At 46.7% G+C, this 19116-nt stretch overlaps 1 protein-coding gene across 1 annotated transcript in view; it reads left to right on the top strand.

Annotated features, from left to right (window-relative positions):
* LOC130293619 (NXPE family member 4-like) overlaps positions 1 to 19116 on the top strand; it is a 255971-nt gene that overhangs the window by 103320 nt on the left and 133535 nt on the right. Inside the window, exon 2 of the mRNA XM_056542504.1 lies at positions 1696 to 2378. Within this exon, the coding sequence (XP_056398479.1) occupies positions 1696 to 2378 (683 nt within the window). The remainder of the gene's footprint in view (positions 1 to 1695; positions 2379 to 19116) is intronic.

The following is a 19116-nucleotide window of genomic DNA, read 5'->3' as shown; positions in this document are numbered from 1 at the left end:
TTCATGATTCATTCTTTCCTTTACATGTATCAGTCGTCCTGATCCCTTTGCTGAAAAACAGGACCAGGACGACTGGTGAACATGCCTTGTCACTCGATGAGTAGCATCCTCGTTTCTGCGCATGCGCACAGCCCATAGGAGCTGTCACAGTCCCCCAGTGTAGCAGCTCTGAGCACACTAGCTGGGGACCTGCCCACTACGTGAGCAATCACTTGTGAATATACCGCTGACATACAAACACTCTCTTTACATATTAATTTTAACACATAGGCGCTTGCGAAAAGCGCACAGGAACTGTCATAGTCCCCCTGCCCGGCAGCTCTGAGCGCAGCAGCTGCGGACGTGCGTATATGCAAGCAATCCATAAGTAATCACCCTCGACAGTCAAACAATCCCATGACATAGTAACTGATATGTGTATATAAGAGTAGTGTTACACATACCCAATGCATGGAGCACATTGCCTTATACAGCAGCTTGACAATTTCCTAATGCCGTTTACTCTATTCTTCCGCTATACAACCAGTAGCATTTTAAACTTTCTATTTTAGTATTGTAAAATTTAATATGATTATATGCAATCTCTGTACCCTTTTAATCTGTTGTGGTATGTGACAACCTACGCGTCATTTTTAAGCGCTGTCTTGTAATTATGAGTCATTCACATAAGGAGGTATTTCAATTAAGCTGGTTCCTGTGCGCCCTTTTAGGTTGTATAAATAGTAGTAGCATATTATTTGTTATAGCCACTACTGATCATTGAGAAAGAGACAGAAGTCTCTAAACGCGCTTGATCTTAGCAAATAAAGCATTTGATCTTAACACTGGATCAACGTCATGTTTCTGATACACGGATCGCGCCTTCAAACACGATTTTTTCTTTGGTCTCTGCACCTGCTTTACCTGCATGATAATCAATGTGGATAGCCCATGGTTCGACTCCGGGACTGCTGCACCATTTTCTACCTTATTCATGCTGTTACAGTAGTTGTGTATCTCACACAACTCCGAAAGGTGAGCACACATTTTTTCTTTTTGCATCTGTGTTATCATTTAAACCTGTGAAAACATACTGTCCCATGGGAAGCTCTGCTCTTTGTTTCTTCTGTTAGTCAAACTTGTTTTGTGGGCTTTTTTCATTGCTGGTTCGCAGAGAACCTGTTCACTGTGAACCAAACTATTTCTGAAAATTTGGCGAGCCTGCCAATTAAACTTTTCAAAAGTTTGCTCCACTCTAGTGATTACATTACTTAGTCATCTGCAAATATTGAAATTCTACTCTGTAATCCCTCTACAAGGTAATATTGAAAATAAGTGGGCCCAGTACTGACCCCTGCAGTACCACACCTGCTATTGTCACCCAATCGAAGAATGTTCCATTAATAACTATACTAGTTTTTTTTTTAAATCACTGAGCAAGTTACACATATTCTCCCTAGTCTCAGCATCCTCATTTTATGTATTTATCTTTGGTGTGGCACAGTATCAAATGTCTTACAAAAGTCCAAATACACAATCTCAACAACTTCACCCAGGAAGCTGATCAAGATTAGTCTAACAGGACCGATCCCTCATAAACCCATGCTGATGGTGGGAAACTAAAATTATACTGACTTAAATTTTGTGACTATTAATTATTGTAAAATTTTTGCTATTTTTTTTCTCATCTATAATAATATTTTGTCTGTTTGGCAGGGTTTAAATACAAAGAATCATATCTTAAATAATGGCCCTGAGAAGACCTCCGAGCTTAAAATGCAGATAACAGAAATATTCAATCAGATAAATCGGAGAATACCTAAAGTAACTTTTAGTGATCAAGACAATACAACTAGTGCTGCAAACAGCAAATTGTTCATTAAAAACCCCCAGATCGGTTATTGTGTCGGGGATCAATTAACTGTCCAGGTTGATGTGTACGATTTTCTGGGAAAGAGAAAAAACTATGGAGGAGATTATATTAGAGCAGGAATTTCCAGTCCAGATAAGAAAGCCGGAGCTTCAGGGAGCATTGAAGATTTTAACAATGGAACATATCATATTCATTTTACCTTATTTTGGGAAGGTAAAGTTGTGCTATCTGTATTTCTCATGCACCCAAGCGAAGCAGTTTCTGCTCTCTGGAAATCAAGAAATAGCTGGTATGGTCAAATGGCATACTTAGGAAAATTCAATTGGAAAGGTAAAGAAATGGTGACAAAGTGTGGATTTGCTCTTGACAAAAAAGATGAACTTTGTGAATATGCTGACCATGAAAATGAAGAATACTTTTATTGTGTGAAACCTCAAAATTTCAGCTGTGATTCATTTACGGAGTATAAAAATGTGAAGAATCTTGATTCACAGCTGTCCAAACTAGAAAGCATTCTCCTTACAAGGTATGTATTTCAATAAAATATGTAATTGTAAGAGAGCACTTTATTTAAATGGTTGGACTTAAAATATTTGCCCAGATATAGTTATATAGTTACATAGTCCTTAAGGTTGAAAATAGACCAGAGTTCATCAAGTTCAATATATAACCTTATTTTGTACCTTCGATGTTAATCTTTAAGAAGGCCAAAAACCCTTATGAGGCTGATGTCAATTGCCCCATTCCTTCCCGACTCCAAATATGGCAATCAGAATAAATCCCTGGATCAAAGTTCTGTCCCTTTAAATCTAATATCCATAAATAATAATGTATAATAATAATATCCATGTTATTACTGTCCAGAAACACGTCCAGGCCTCTTTTGAACTCTTTTATTGAGTTCACCATGACCACTTTCCCTGGCAGAGAGTTCCATAGCAGTGAGCTTTTGCAGTAAAGAAACCCCATCTGTGCTGGTGTATAAACCTTCTTTCCTCCTGATGTAGAGGATGTGCCCTTGTAATAGATACAGTCCTGGATATAATAGATCATGGGAGAGATCTCTTTACTTCCCCCTGATATGCTTATACGTAGTTATTAGGTCACCCAGAGCCGTCTTTCTTCTAAACTAAATAATCCTAATTCTGATCATTTTTCTGGGTTCTGTAGTCCTCCCATTCCCCATATTACTTTGGTTGTCTGTCTTTGAACCCTCTCCAGCTCTACTATATCTTTCTTGTACACTGGTGCCCAGTACTGTACACAGTATTCCATGTGTGGTCTGACTAGTGATTTGTACAGTGGAATAATTATTTTCTTGTTTGCCCCTTTTGATCCCATGATTTTATTTGCCCTGGCAGCAGCTGCCTGGCATTGGTCACTACAGGTATATTTTACTGTTAAAGGGAATAGAAATAGGAATAGAAAAAACTGAGCTAATTTCTTTCAAGAAATCAACCCCCTTTTCCCATTTAAAAAAAAAAAACTCTGAATAAAAATGAACAAATGTGGTATCGCCACGTGCGGAAATGTCCAATCCCTCCTAGAGGGATTCTTAAAGAATTTCATACAGTCATGCACAGGGAATTGTTATTGGCAATTAGAAACATGGAATTACAAGCAAAATCCTTTTTCCACAAGTGGAAGAAATATCTGCGTTTACTACCTGATATTGGGAGGTACTAGCCATCCAACCCCTACAGAAACTGTAAGATGTCAGTAGATCAGGACATGTCAGCTTTTTTGGCTGAAACCATTCCTGAGTAGACCCCTCTTGGCGTTTTGGCAGAAGACACATCTGAGAAGCTTAAAGGGGTACTCCGCTGCTCAGCGTTCGAAACAAACTGTTCCAAACGTTGGTGTCGGTGCCGGAAGCTTGTGACATCATAGCCTTGCAATTGGAAATGCAAATGCAAATAGCATTGCAGCCCTCCCATAGACTTGCATTGAGGGGGTGGGGCTATGACATCATGAACTCCCGGCGCTAGCTCCAGCATTCGGAACAGTTCGTTCCAAATGCTGAGCAGCAGAGTACCCCTTTAATATCCAAGTGGTTTAAGACCTTCAAGGAAATCTTGATTCCCCTATTGACCAAAACCTTCAATTAATGTCTCTTCTTGCGCAGTTTGCCCAGGTCAATGAGGAGGTCTGCCCTAATTCTTCTCTCAAATGGTAAAGATCCGAGCTGTGTTGAGATTTGGAGACCCATAGCTCTTCTTAATACAGACAGAAAGCTTCTGGCTAAGATGGTGTTTATTTGGGTGGTGAAGTTTGCACGCCGGCTCCTTTTGGAGGCTCAGCAGGGCTCCATTCCAGGCCAAAGCACCTTTAGTGCTATCCTTAGTGTCAGGGAGGCAGTGGAGTGGAGTGGTCTTTGGTAGGAGTACTTGCTGTTCCTGGATCAGACCAAACCTTTGTTTCACCACAAAAGAAAGGAGTAGAATATCTCCCTGTGGAGATCTTCTACTGTTGGAGCACTTACTCAAAACAGAGATCCAACTCCATTTGGACCTCAAATTTATGCATATCTATACAAGAGAATATTATACCAAGAGGTTTGCATCTCTAACCTGATCAATAGGAGGATCTATTACATTGTTTTTACATAAGCATGATGCAACAGTTGTAACAGTTTAAACAAATGAACGAGTCTTTAGAGCCATATAAAAATAACAAGGACTTACAATGCAGATAACGAACACAGAAACAGAGATCAAAGTGACAATAAAACAGATAATGTAAAATATTGAAAGAAAGATCAGAGGGAGAGGTTATGACTAAAAAGAAACTTGACATAGAAAATCCACTTAATGAATCACAATGATCATGTATAGAGATGAGCGAATCGAATCTGATGAACCCGAATTTGTTACGAATTTCAGGAAAAATTTGATTCTGATTGAATACGAACTTCGTCGCGATTCGATCGCACAAATCGCTTTATTAAACTCCATTTTCCTGCGTTCTAGGCTGTTTTAGACCTAAGATGGCGGCTCCACATGTCAGTACATGGGGCAAGGCACCATGGGAGGGCGGGAAGCTGGCGCAGGAATCAAGGTAGGCGGGCTGACCCTGAATCACATGTCAGATGCAGCCTATCAGTGTTCACTGACCCCTGTGATGTCACAGCCCTATATAATCGGTGGTCATCTTCCCTCTGGTCATATCTTCTCCACATGAGATAGGGAAAGGAAGTGACTGCACGTCTGTGTGCTGATCGCATACAACGGCGTTATACAGCATCCGACCGCTACGAGTAGCGTTGACATCAGCATTAGGGAAAGATACAGGGCACAGTGTTGCTGCAGTTCTGACCGATAATGATTTTAGCAAAACCTCGTATTCTCCTTACTCAATATAGCAGGCATAGAGGTGCTGCATAGCAGTCACCTGAGTCATAGATCTCACAGCTGTTTTACCTGTATGGAGCATCGAATCTCCTCTTTTTTCAGCCCAATTGAGTTTTTTCTGTTGCTCCACAAATTCTCACAATTGTGTGACAGAGTGCAATTTAGGGTTTAATCCCTGTAATTTTTTTTTCTGTGGTGCTGCCCAGTTGGGTCCTGCTGCTGTTCAGAAATAAGTCATATTAGTGTGGTCTTTAGTGCTTTTTTTACAATTTTTCACCTGTTACTCTGTCTCTGTGCTAAATTCAGTGTTATACCACACATCATACACCTGCCGGTGTATGAAAGGATTGGGCCAGGCACCAATTAGTGGTGCACTGGCCCTTAAAATTTCATAGAGCCGGCACGCGCGCCCCCTAGAGAGCGCGCTGCGCGTGCCGGGACAGAGCCGAAAGAGAACGGGGCAGGTGGGCAGAACGGGATGCGACCCGTGGGCAGGAACGCCCCGCCTCGCGGATAGCACTCCCGTTCAGCGAGTCTGACCGGGGCGCTGCGAACAGGAGATAAATGCCGCGAGCACTCCGGGGAGGAGCAGGGACCCGGAGCGCTCGGCGGAACAGTACCCCACACCCCTTAGGTCTCCCCCAGGGAGAAAGACAGGAGGAGCTCTTCTTTTTTTATCTGCATGTCTCTTCATTCGAGACGAGGCCAGTAGGAGTGACTTTTGTGTCTCCTTCCAGATAGCAGAGAAATCCCGAGTTACATCATCCACGGCAGGAACTCCAGAAGAAATGGGAATGGGGAGGAGGGGGCAGAGGGTGACGGCCGTACACCACAAAAAATGGGGATTAGGCAGAAGATTCAGAATTTTTGAAATTGTACGAGAATTCATTCCAGGGCAGATGGTCAACCCAATCATCTTGGCGGGAGGAGACAAAATGTCGCAAGTAGTCACCAAGAATCTGGTTTACTCTTTCCACTTGTCCATTGGATTGGGGGTGATAGGAGGACAAGAAATGTAATTTGATCTTTAATTGATTACAGAGAGCTCTCCAAAATTTTGACACAAATTGAACGCCTCTATCCGAGACGATATGCGTGGGAAGCCCGTGAAGACAAAAAATCTGCAGAAAAAATTGCTTCGCCAACTGTGGCGCAGAAGGAAGGCCTGAAAGCAGAATAAAGTGAGCCATTTTGGAAAAACGATCAACGACCACACAGAAGACAGTGTTGCCATGGGATACAGGAAGATCTGTAATGAAATCCATGGCAATTTGGGACCATGGTTGCTCAGGGACGGGTAAAGGATGGAGGAGTCCAGCAGGCTTCTGGCAAGGAGTTTTATAACGGGCACAAACAGTACAAGCCCGAACAAAATCAGTAACGTCATACTCCAGTGAAGGCCACCAATACAGACGGGAGATTAGCTGAATGGACTTTTTAATGCCAGCATGACCAGCCAGGTGAGAAGAATGCCCCCATTTGAGGATCCTGAGACGAAGGCGTGGAGGAACAAAAGTCTTTCAGGGGGGGGGGGTTTGCCCCAGTGAAGCTGGAGCAGAGGAGACCAGGCACTCAGGTAGTATAATATGCTGCAGAGGGGCTTCAGACTCGGAGGCATCAGAGGAACGAGATAGGGCATCGGCTCTGACATTCTTGTCAGCGGAACGGAAATGTATCTCGAAGTTGATGCGGGCAAAAAACAATGACCATCTAGCCTGGCGAGGATTCTAACGCTGAGCGGACTGGAGGTAAGACAAATTCTTGTGGTCAGTGTAAATGACAATGGGGTGTTTGGAACCCTCCAAAAGATGTCTCCACTCTTCGAGTGCCAACTTGATGGCCAGGAGTTCACGATCTCCAATAGAGTAGTTCTTTTCTGCTGGAGAGAAAGTCTTAGAGAAAAAACCACAAGTAATGTTACGTCCAGTAGCTTTTTTTTGTAGAAGAATGGCTCCGGCTCCAACTGAGGAAGCATCTACTTCCAGGAAGAATGGTTTCGACGGATCAGGTCTGGACAAAACTGGTGCAGAGGCGAAGGCAGCTTTGAGATGTTTAAAGGCCTCATCCGCTTGTGGAGGCCAAGACTTTGGATTAGCATTCTTCATAGTCAGAGCCACAATAGGAGCCACAATGGTGGAGAAGTGGGGAATAAACTGTTGATAATAGTTGGCGAATCCCAGGAAGCGTTGGTTAGCACGGAGTCCAGAAGGGCGTGGTCAATCCAAAACCGCCGACAGTTTATCTGGATCCATTTGAAGCCCTTGGCCAGAGACTAGATAACCTAGGAAAGGAAGACTGTTGCATTCAAAGAGACATTTTTCAAATTTTGCGTATAGGTGGTTTTCACTGAGTCTTTGAAGCACTTGATGGACATGACGACGGTGTTCCTCTAAGTTAGAGGAAAAAAACAAGATGTCATCCAAGTAGACCACAACACAGGTATACAATAAGTCCCGAAAGATCTCATTAACAAAGTCCTGGAAGACAGCAGGGGCGTTGCAAAGCCCAAAGGGCATGACTAGATATTCAAAATGTCCATCTTTGGTATTGAAAGCGGTTTTCCACTCATCACCTTTACGAATGCGAATAAGATTATACGCGCCCCTTAGATCCAGTTTGGTGAAGATACTTGCTCCGCGTAGATGGTCAAAGAGTTTGGAGATCAAAGGCAGGGGATAATGGTTTTTGATGGTAATCTTGTTTAAACCGCGGTAGTCAATACATGGGCGTAAGGATCCATCCTTTTTAGAAACAAAGAAGAACCCCGCTCCAGCATGGGACGAGGATTTCCGAATAAAACACCTCTTTAAGTTCTCCAAGATGCACTCCGTCATGGCTTGAGTCTCTGGGGCTGATAGAGGGTAAATCCTGCCACGGTCCGGAGGGGTACCAGGAAGAAGGTCAATAGGGCAATCATAAGGTCTATGTGGAGGTAAGACCTCTGCTTGCTTTTTGCAGAATACATCAGAATAGTCCTGGTAAGCCTTGGGAAGGCCCATTAAAGAAGGAGCCTCAGGGGTTTGACTAGTGGAAGCAGACGTGAGAAATCGCTTGTGACAAGAAGGACCCCAACTTTTGATCTCCCCGGTGGTCCAGTCGAGGGCAGGAGCATGACGCTGGAGCCACGGCAAGCCGAGAAGAACTTCAGAGGTGCAGTTAGGCAGAACGAAAAATTAAATTTTTTCATGGTGAAGTCCAACGCTCATGGGCAGAGGTTCAGTGCGGTAGCGCACAGTGCAGTACAATTTCTCTCCGTTTACTGAAGAGATGAAGAGCGGCTTGACGGGGCGAGTTACTGGAATACTGAACCTATTAACGAAAGAGGCCAAGATAAAGTTTCCTGCAGAACCTGAGTCCAAGAAGGCCACTGCTGAGAAGGAGGAGTTGGCAGAAGGAGAAACCCGCACAGGTACAGTCAGACGTGGAGAGGCAGAATTCACACCAAGTGTCGTTTCACCCACGTGAACTAGGTGCGTGCGTTTCTCCTGACGCGGAGGGCGGATAGGACAGTCTTTTAGGAAATGTTCGGTAATAGCACAGTACAGGCACAAATTCTCGTTTCGGCGGCGAGTCCTCTCTTGTTGGGTCAGACGAGACCGATCAACTTGCATAGCCTCCTCGGTGGAAGGCACAGAAACAGATTGCAAAGGACGTTGGAAGAGAGGAGCCTGGGAGGAAAACCGCCTGGTGTGAACAAGATCCTTTTCCTGATGAAGCTCCTGGCGTCTTTCCTAGAAACGCATGTCGATGCGGGTGGCCAAATGGATAAGTTCAGACAGATTAGCAGGAATTTCTCGTGCGGCCAGGACATCTTTGATGTTACTGGATAAGCCTTTCTTGAAGGTCGCGCAGAGGGCCTCATTATTCCAGGATAGCTCTGAGGCGAGGGTGCGGAACTGGATGGCGTATTCGCCCACAGAAGAATTCCCTTGGACAAGATTCAGCAAAGCAGTCTCAGCTGAGGAAGCCCGGGCTGGCTCCTCAAATACACTACATACTTCAGAGAAGAAGGACTGGATTGTAGCAGTGGCAGGATCGTTGCGGTGTGGCCCATGACAAGGCCTTTCCAGACAGGAGGCTGACCACGAACGCCACCTTAGACCGTTCTGTAGGGAATTGATCTGACATCATCTCCAGGTGCAGGGAACACTGAGACAGGAATCCACGGCACTGTTTAGAGTCCACATCAAACTTGTCCGGTAGAGACTGGGAGCCGCCACTCGCTGTGGACGAGATGCAGGAGCTGGCGGGGGAGAGGGTTGCTGTTGTTGCGGAAGAAGCTGTTGCAGCATAGCGGTCAACTGAGTAAACTGTTGTCCTTGTAGCGCGATCTGCTGTGATTGCTGGGCGACCACGAAGGTTAGGTCAGCAACACTGGGCAGCGGGACCTCAGCGGGATCCATGACCGGATCTACTGTCAGGATCCGGACTGCTATGCGGAGAGGACACTGGTGGTGGATCCTCTGTCAGTGAGGTGATGGCGTGGGCCGTACCAGGGGAACGGAATCTAAGGGGTTACTGGTTTTCACCAGAGCCCGCCGCAAAGCGGGATGGACTTGCAGCGGCAGGTAAACCCCAGGTCGTTCCAGCCGATAGCGACTCAACCTCCCTGACAGCTGAGACAGGCGCAGTACACAAGGACTAGACAGAGGTGAGGTCAGACGTAGCAGAAGGTCAGGGCAGGCAGCGAGGTTCGTAGTCAGGGGCAACAGCAGATGGTCTGGGTACACAGGCTTGGGAACACACTAAAACGCTTTCTCGAGGTCACAAGGCAACAAGATCCGTCGAGGACAGGAAGGGGAAGTGGGTTTATGTAGTGTTTGATGGTAATACACTGATTGGGCCAGGCACCACTTAGTGGTGCACTGGCCCTTTAAATTTCATAGAGCCGGCATGCACGCGCCCTAGAGAGTGGGGCCACGCATGCCAGGACGGAGCCGAAAGAGGACGGGGCAGGTGAGCAGAACGGGATGCGACCCGCGGGCAGGCACGCCCCACCACGCGGATCGCATCCCCGCCGGGGGAATCAGAGAAGCGCTCCCGGTCAGCGAGTCTGACCGGGGTGCTGCGAACAGGAGATAAATGCCGCGAGCGCTCTGGGGAGGAGCAGGGACCCGGAGTGCTCGGCGTAACAATGGCGTTAGATATCAGCTATACACAGGATGCGTATACCATATAAGCGATTACAGTTACATTTTGGGACTCACAGTTACGTCTTTTCTGATCAGCGGCGTCCTCTTTCCTTTTCTTCTCCGTCCGGATAAGACTGCCATGTGGTTCTCTTAACATCTGCAGGAAAAACATGTCAGACTCTGCATTTTTCCAGTGCTCTCCCCTCCTCTACAATCTTTCCATCTATAGACCCACACACTGAAATAATGCCCTCCTTGGTGTCCTGCACAGTAAAAGGGCATGTAGGTAGGCAGCCAGGTAAATAGGTAACTAGGTAGGTAGATCAGGAAGCCAGATATGTAGGTAGATGACATGTTAGGTAGGTAGGGGGCTAGCTAGGTAGTCAGGCAGCCATGTATGAAGGCCAGGTATGTACATCGTTTGGTAGCTGGGTATGTAGGTAAGTAGTTAGGCATCCAGGTATAAAGTTAGCTAGCCCCCCCTTCCCTGTAGGTATAGGCAGCAGAGTTAACCCCTCCCCATCCCTGTAGGTATAGGCAGCCGAGTTAACCCCCTCCCCCAAAGGTATAGGCAGCAGAGTTAGCCCCCACCCTTCCCCATAGGTATAGGCACAGAGTTAACCTCTTCAGGACATAGGGCGTATGGATACGCCCTGCATCCCGAGTCCTTAAGGACCGAGGGCGTATCCATACGCCCGTGGGAATTCCGGCCCCCACCGCTAGCCGGTTGGGGACCGGAGCCGGATACCTGCTGAAATCGTTCAGCAGGCATCCCGGCATATCGCCCAGGGGGGTCATTATGCCCCCCCATGTCGGCGATCACCGCAGATCGCTGTACAATTTAGTCCAGCGATCTGCGGCGATTCCGGGTCAATCGGGTCTCCAGTGACCCGATGACCCGGAATTACTGGTTGTTCGGGGCCGTCTCTGACGCAGGGGTGAGGTGGCACTGGTGCCACCTCACGATCGCCCTGATTCGTCGGCCGGATTACCGGCCGACCAATCAGGGCGCCTGCTGCGGGTGTCACTCCCGCACCCGCTCCGCCCCTCTTCTGGAGGACGTGAGCGGGTGCGGGACGTGCACCCCGGGTGCTGGGGACCCCGATCCCCGGCGTTAATGTTGGGATCGGGGCCCCAGGAGCAGCTGCGGCGGCGGAGACGACGAGGGACTGACCTGCAGCGTCTGGATCGTTGGAGGTGATTGACAGCCTCCTGCTGTTGCTTAGCAACAGCTCCCAGCATGCAAAAAGGGCATGCTGGGAGCTGTAGTTATGCAACAGCAGGAGGCAGACCACCACAACTCCCAGCATTCCCTTATGGGCATGCTGAGACTTATGGTTTTGCAACAGCTGGAGGCACATTCTTTCTATGGAAAAGTGTACCTTCAGCTGTTGTATAACTACAACTCCCAGCTTGCACAAACAGCTAAAGTGCATGCTGGGAGTTGTAGTGGTGCATCTGCTGGTTGCATAACTACAACTCCCAGCATGCCCGTTGGCTGTCGGTGACTGCTGAGAGTTGTAGTTTTGCAACAGCTGAAGGCACACTGGTTGTGAAACTCAGAGTTTTTTTTTACCTAACTCAGTGTTTCACGACCGGTGTGCCTCCAGCTGTTGCAAACTACAACTCTCAGCAGTCACCGTACACCATGCACCGTACATGCTGGGAGTTGTAGTTTTGCAACAGCTGGAGGCACACAGGTTGTGAAACACTGAGTTAGGTCACAAACTCAGTGATACATAACCAGTGTGCCTACAGTTGTTGCAAAACTACAACTCTCAGCAGTCACCGACAGCCAACGGGCATGCTGGGAGTTGTAGTTATGCAACAGCTGGATGTCCCCCCCAATGTGAACGTACAGGGTACACTCACATGGGCGGAGGATTACAGTAAGTATCTGGCTGCAAATTTGAGCTGCCGCAAACTTTCTGCTGCAGCTCAAATTGCCAGCGAGAAACTACTGTGAACCCCCCGCCCGTGCGACTGTACCCTAAAAACACTACACTACCACAAAAAATAAAATAAAAAGTAAAAAACACTACGTATACACATACCCCTATACAACCCCCCTCCTCAATAAAAATGAAAAACGTCTGGTACACCACTGTTTCCAGAACGGAGCCTCCAGCTGTTGCAAAACAACTCCCAGTATTGTCGGACAGCCGTTGACTGTCCAGGCATGCTGGGAGTTTTGCAACAGCTGGAGGCACCCTGTTTGGGAATCACTGGCGTAGAATACCCCTATGTCCACCCCTATGCAATCCCTAATTTAGGCCTCAAATGCGCATGGCGCTCTCACTTTGGAGCCCTGTCGTATTTCAAGGCAACAGTTTAGGGTCACATATGGGGTATCGCCGTACTCGGGAGAAATTGTGTTACAAATTTTGGGGGATATTTTCTGCTTTTACCCTTTTTAAAAATGTAAAATTTTTGGGAAAACAAGCATTTTAGGTAAAAAAAATTTTTTTTTTACATGTGCAAAAGTCGTGAAACACCTGTGGGGTATAAAGGTTCACTTAACCCCTTGTTACGTTCCCCGAGGGGTCTAGTTTCCAAAATGGTATGCCATGTGGGTTTTTTTTTGCTGTCCTGGCACCATAGGGGCTTCCTAAATGCGGCATGCCCCCAGAGAAAAATTTGCGTTCAAAAAGCCAAATGTGACTCCTTCTCTTCCGAGACCTGTAGGGCGCCAGCAGAGCACTTTTCACCCCCATATGGGGTGTTTTCTGAATCGGGAGAAATTGGGCTTCAAATTTTTAGGGGTATTTTCTGCTATTACCCTTTTTAAAAATAAATTTTTGGGGGGAAAACAAGCATTTTAGGTAAAAATTTTTTTTTTTTTTTACATTTGCAAAAGTCGTGAAACACCTGTGGGGTATTAAGGTTCACTTTATCCCATGTTACATTCCCCGAGGGTTCTAGTTTCCAAAATGGTATGCCATGTGTCTTTTTTTGCTGTTCTGGCACCATAAGGGCTTCCTAAAGGTAACATGCCCCCCAAAAACCATTTCAGAAAAACGTACTCTCCAAAATCCCCTTGTCGCTCCTTCCCTTCTGAGCCCTCTACTGCGCCCGCCGAACACTTTACATAGACATATGAGGTATGTCCTTACTCGAGAGAAATTGGGCTACAAATACAAGTAAAAATTTTATCCTTTTACCCCTTGTAAAAATTCAAAAATTGGGTCTACAAGAACATGTGAGTGTAAAAAATGAAGATTGTGAATTTTCTCCTTCACTTTGCTGCTATTCGTGTGAAACACCTAAAGGGTTAAAACGCTGACTGAATGTCATTTTGAATACTTTGGGGGGTGTAGTTTTTATAATGGGGTCATTTATGGGATATTTCTAATATGAAGACCCTTCAAATCCACTTCAAACCTGAACTGGTCCCTGAAAAATACTGAGTTTGAAAATTTTGTGAAAAATCGGAAAATTGCTGCTGAACTTTGAAGCCCTCTGGTGTCTTCCAAAAGTAAAAACTCATCAATTTTATGATGCAAACATAAAGTAGACATATTGTATATGTGAACCAAAAAAAATGTATTCGTAATATCCATTTTCCTTACAAGCAGAGAGCTTCAAAGTTAGAAAAATGCAAAATTTTCAAATTTTTCATCAAATTTACGGATTTTTCACCAAGAAAGGATGCAAGTATCGACAAAAATTTACCACTATGTTAAAGTAGAATATGTCACGAAAAAACAATCTCGGAATCAGAATGATAACTAAAAGCATTCCAGAGTTATTAATGTTTAAAGTGACAGTGGTCAGATGTGCAAAAAACGCTCCGGTCCTTAAGGCCAAAATGGGCTCCGTCCTGAAGGGGTTAAACCCCCTTCCCAATATGTATAGGAACAGAGTTAACCCCCCTTTCTCTTTAGGTATAGACAGCAGAGTCCCCCCACCCCCTTTCCCTGTACGTATAGTCAGAGTTCCCCCTCTTCCCCATTGGTATAGGCAGAGTTACCACCCCTCCATTTTCCCCATTGGTATAGGCAGTTACCCGACCCCCCCCCTTTCCCCATAGGTATAGGCAGAGTTACCCCCCTCCTCTTTCTCATAGGTATAAGCAGGTGCACCATCCCCTCTTTCCCATAAGTATATGCAGTGTTACCCCCCTGTCCCATAGGTATATGCAGTTACACCCCCCTCTTTCCCACAGGTATATGCAGTTACCCCCCTCTTTCCCATAGGTACATGCAGTTACATCCCCCCCTTCTTTCCTTTAGGTATATGCAGAGTTACACCCCCCCCCTCTTCCTCAAAGGTATATGCAGAGATACACCCCCCCTCTTCTCCATAGGTATATGCAGAGTAACCCCCCCTCCCCCCTCTTTCCCATAGGTATATGCAGTTACCCCCCCTTTTCCATAGGTATATGCAGAGTAACCCCCCTCTTCTCCATAGGTATATGCAGAGTAACCCCCCTCTTCCCCATGGGTATATGCAAAGTAACCCCCCGTCCCCCTCTTACCCATAGGTATATGCAGAGTAACCCCCCCTCCCCCCTCCTAACCATAGGTATATGCAGAGTAACCCCCCCTCCCCCCTCTTCCCCATAGGTATATGCAGAGTAACCCCCCCTCTTCCCCATAGGTATATGCAGAGTAATTCCCCCCCTCTTCCCCATAGGTATATGCAGAGTAACCCCCCATCTCCCCCATAGGTATATGCAGAGTACCGTATATACTCGAGTATAAGCCGACCCGAGTATAAGCCGAGACCCCTAATTTCAACCCAAAATCCCAGGAAAAGTTATTGACTCGAGTATTAGCCTAGGGTGGGAAATACATCATCCCCCCCTGTCATCATCCAGACCCCCGTCATTAACATCCTCATCATCATCACCGCCTGTCATCATCCATACCCTCATCATCATCACCTGTCATCATCCCACACATCCCCCTTCATCATCCCCTTGTAATCATCCCACCCCCCCCTTCATCATCCCCTTGTAATCATCCCACACCCCCCCTTCTTCATCCCCTTGTCATCATCCCCACCCCCCTTCATCATCCCACACCCCCCCTTCATCATCCTCTTCTCATCATCCGCCCTCAGTGGTCTTCAACCTGCGGACCTCCAGAGGTTTCAAAACTACAACTCCCAGCAAGCCCGGGCAGCCATCGGCTGTCCGGGCTTGCTGGGAGTTGTAGTTTTGAAACCTCCGGAGGTCCGCAGGTTGAAGACCACTGCGGCCTTCGACATCATCCAGCCCCCTCTCACCCCCCTTTAGTTCTGTACAGTACTCACCTCCGCTCGGCGCTGGTCCGTTGCTGCAGGGCTGTCCAGAGAGGAGGTGGTCCGGTGGGATAGTGGTTCCGGGCTGCTATTTTCACCGGGGAGGCCTCTTCTCCGCGCTTCCGGCGTTGCCTTGACAATGACGCAGAAGTACGTTGGCAATGAACGTACCTCTGCGTCGTTGTCAAGGCAACGTGACTATTCTGGGGCCGGGCCCGAAGCGCTTAGAAGAGGCCTCCCCGGTGAAGATAGCCCGGAACCACTATCCCACCGGACCACCTCCTCTCCGGACAGTCCTGCAGCACCGGACCAGCGCCGAGCGGAGGTGAGTACTGTACAGAACTAAAGGGGGGTGAGAGGGGGCTGGATGATGTCGAAGGCCGCAGTGGTCTTCAACCTGCGGACCTCCGGAGGTTTCAAAACTGCAACTCCCAGCAAGCCCGGACAGCCAATGGCTGCCCGGGCTTGCTGGGAGTTGTAGTTTTGAAACCTCTGGAGGTCCGCAGGTTGAAGACCACTGCGGGTGGGGGAGATCACTCGAGTATAAGCCGAGGGGGGTGTTTTCAGCACGAAAAATCGTGCTGAAAAACTCGGCTTATACTCGAGTATATACGGTAACTCCCCCCCCATCTCCCCCATAGGTATATGCAGAGTAACCCCCCTCTTCCCCATAGGTATATGCAGAGTAACTCCCCCCTCTTCCCCATAGGTATATGCAGAGTAACCCCCCATCTCCCCCATAGGTATATGCAGAGTAACCCCCCATCTCCCCCATAGGTATATGCAGAGTAATCCCCCTCTTCCCCATAGGTATATGCAGAGTATCCCCCTCCCCCATAGGTATATGCAGAGTAACCCCCCCTCTTCCCCATAGGTATATGCAGAGTAACTCCCCATCTTCCCTATAGGTATATGCAGAGTAACGCCCCCCTCTTCCCCATAGGTATGTGCAGAGTAACCCCCCCCCCTCTTCCCCATAGGTATATGCAGAGTAACCCCCCCCCTCTTTCCCATAGGTATATGCAGTGTGTCCCCCCCTCTTTCCCATAGGTATATGCAGAGTATCCCCCCTCCCTCATAGGTATATGCAGAGTTGAGGGGGGGGGGAAATAATGCTCACCTGATATCCTACGCAGCGATCTCCTCAGCAGCAGGGGCCCATGTCTTCTCCCCTCCACAGTACAGGCACCGGATGAGTGACATCACGGGCGCCTGTACTGCATGCTGCGTGGGGGCGGAGATCACGTCTCTTCTGTGTAAGCTGCAGATGCGGCTCACACAGAGGGGACACCTTCTCCTATATGTGCGTGTATCGCGAATACAGGAGAAGGCACCGCTGTCTGCTGGGGATCTGGGACGAGTGTCCCGGACCTCAGCAGCGGCAGGTCAGTCTGCCCCTGGCACCCCCCTTGTGAGTGGCACCCGGGTCAGGCCGCCCCCTGCCCCCCTTGGTATTCCACTGGTTGGTGGGCATAGTTAGAGGAAAGAAGGGGCCCTATTAGTTTAGTATAGCATACCGGAGCAATTAGAGAGCTCAAAGAATTGGTGTTAATAATATGTTTGTTATATTTTAAGTTGTGAATTATTGTATAGGTGCTGGAAATGAAAACGAAAAATAAAGAATTTAAAAAAACAAAAAGATTCAAAAGAAACAAGATGGATCAGTTGTGGATCCAGTTTCATTACTGACCTCTTTCTTTCTGTACAAATGGAAGCATCAGTATTTCCAAAGAGGCATATATTCCCCTTTGAGCCCAACATCTTAGTATAGAAAGATCTACAGGGGTTCATGATGAATTAGCTTCCGCTGAGAGATGTAGGATTTTTGTTAGTAAATCAAGCAATCTGTCTTGAATGACCCTGACAGCAGAGTATCAGTGTATGTCTTTGCTCATTGAATAAGATGAATAAGTCTTGAAACGCGTCTGATAGGCTAATAAATTATTGAATATTATATACATTTGGATCCAAATTTTTGCATTGGATACAGTAGCACCGAGAAAACATTGATTTTTTTTTCTGCATGCCCTGGATCAGGCCAAGGCCCGCTGTTATATGTGTTCACGATCGACCCCTTTCTTAGGAGGGTTGATCGAAGTACCATTGGCGGGAGCCAGAGGCCAACCTGAAGGTGGTAGCATGCTGTTGGAGCAGCTACTGACAAACAAAAGTTTGTGATGCCAGAAGTGTAGCTCACCACAATTCAAGGTGAAGTGGTTCTTCTGGGAAAAGTGCTGGCAGTAAAGACACCAGATGCAAGGTTATGGAAAACCACTGAGCAGTTAACTGAAGAAATTTGCATGCTGATGTTATATCCAAGGCAATAAAGTCTTTCAACAGCTGGGCAGAACAGAGAGTTGCAGAGCTGGTTAATAGATACATGTCTGGGTGACTTTACCCTTTCATACAACTTGACTTGACTAAGTTACTTGAGACTTTAGCGACAACTGACCCTGACTTGAGACCTTCTATAGTGCATCCACAGAATTAACTTGCCACAAGGCTTGGACTTAGACTTGTGGACCGGAGCTGCCTGAGGCTTCCTTCTCTTGTTCCTGGACATTGCTATATGGTGGCCCAGTATTTTAGCTTCTTCTCAACGCAAGTTGGACTTGGATAGGGCCTGAGTGGCAGAACACCTGTAGGAAGTTGTTCTTGCTCCCTTGCAGAACATTGACTTTTCTCTCAGACTCCACCAGAACTTCTCTCTCTGCACTGTCTCGGTGCTTACAATAAGCACGACAGCACTGAACTCCACATTCCCTCTCAACTGAACTCAATTCCTCCCCATCTAGATAGACCAACTAAACTCAAGGGAGAAGATTCCTATTGGCCACAGTAGTTCACATGACACCTCTGCAGTTCTCCCTGAAAGGTACAACAGCCCTATTCACAACACATTAATTATATAAAAAATACATAAATAACATAAATCAATAAACAATCAATACAGTCTCACAAAACATCTTCCCTGGAGATTTGGGCTGGAACAGACACCTGAGGCAACATCTACCTGACAGAGCAGGCAGTGTAATGTGTTCTGTACTGTGACACCTCACTTATGGCCCTGTTCATTTTTTAAGTGTGTCAAATGGCATTTAAGTGCAGGCATTCCAATCTCTCTGTACTATTAGCTTTGTAAGGTCCTTCAAGTGATAACAAATACAGAAAAAACAATTGGGAAAAAGTATGTTCTGCCAATCTCTGCATTGAAAATCCTTACCCATAAACCCCACCCACTAAAAAGCCACACCCTTGTCAACCAACCCAAAGTTGAAGTTTTGGGGAAAAAAATTCAAATGTTGTCAACTATTAATTTTATTGGAGCAATAAAGTAATATTTGCATAGGCTGAGGTGCTTCAAAGAGGATCTGTGGTGTATTTACTTCCTTGCTACCCCCCCCCCCACACACACACACACTTACCCCCACCCCTTTCCCACTCCCCACCAATTCCAACATATAGGGGTGTTACTATTTGGTTGACTATCTCTATTCTTTACAGAATAGTCAGATGGCTGGGAACTTTATTGCAAAAT

This window comes from Hyla sarda, chromosome 10 (genome assembly GCF_029499605.1).
Source record: "Hyla sarda isolate aHylSar1 chromosome 10, aHylSar1.hap1, whole genome shotgun sequence".
In the NCBI taxonomy this organism is placed as follows: domain Eukaryota; kingdom Metazoa; phylum Chordata; class Amphibia; order Anura; family Hylidae; genus Hyla; species Hyla sarda.
Note: the sequence above shows the minus strand (reverse complement) of the source record. Positions and strands in the feature narration are given on the sequence as shown.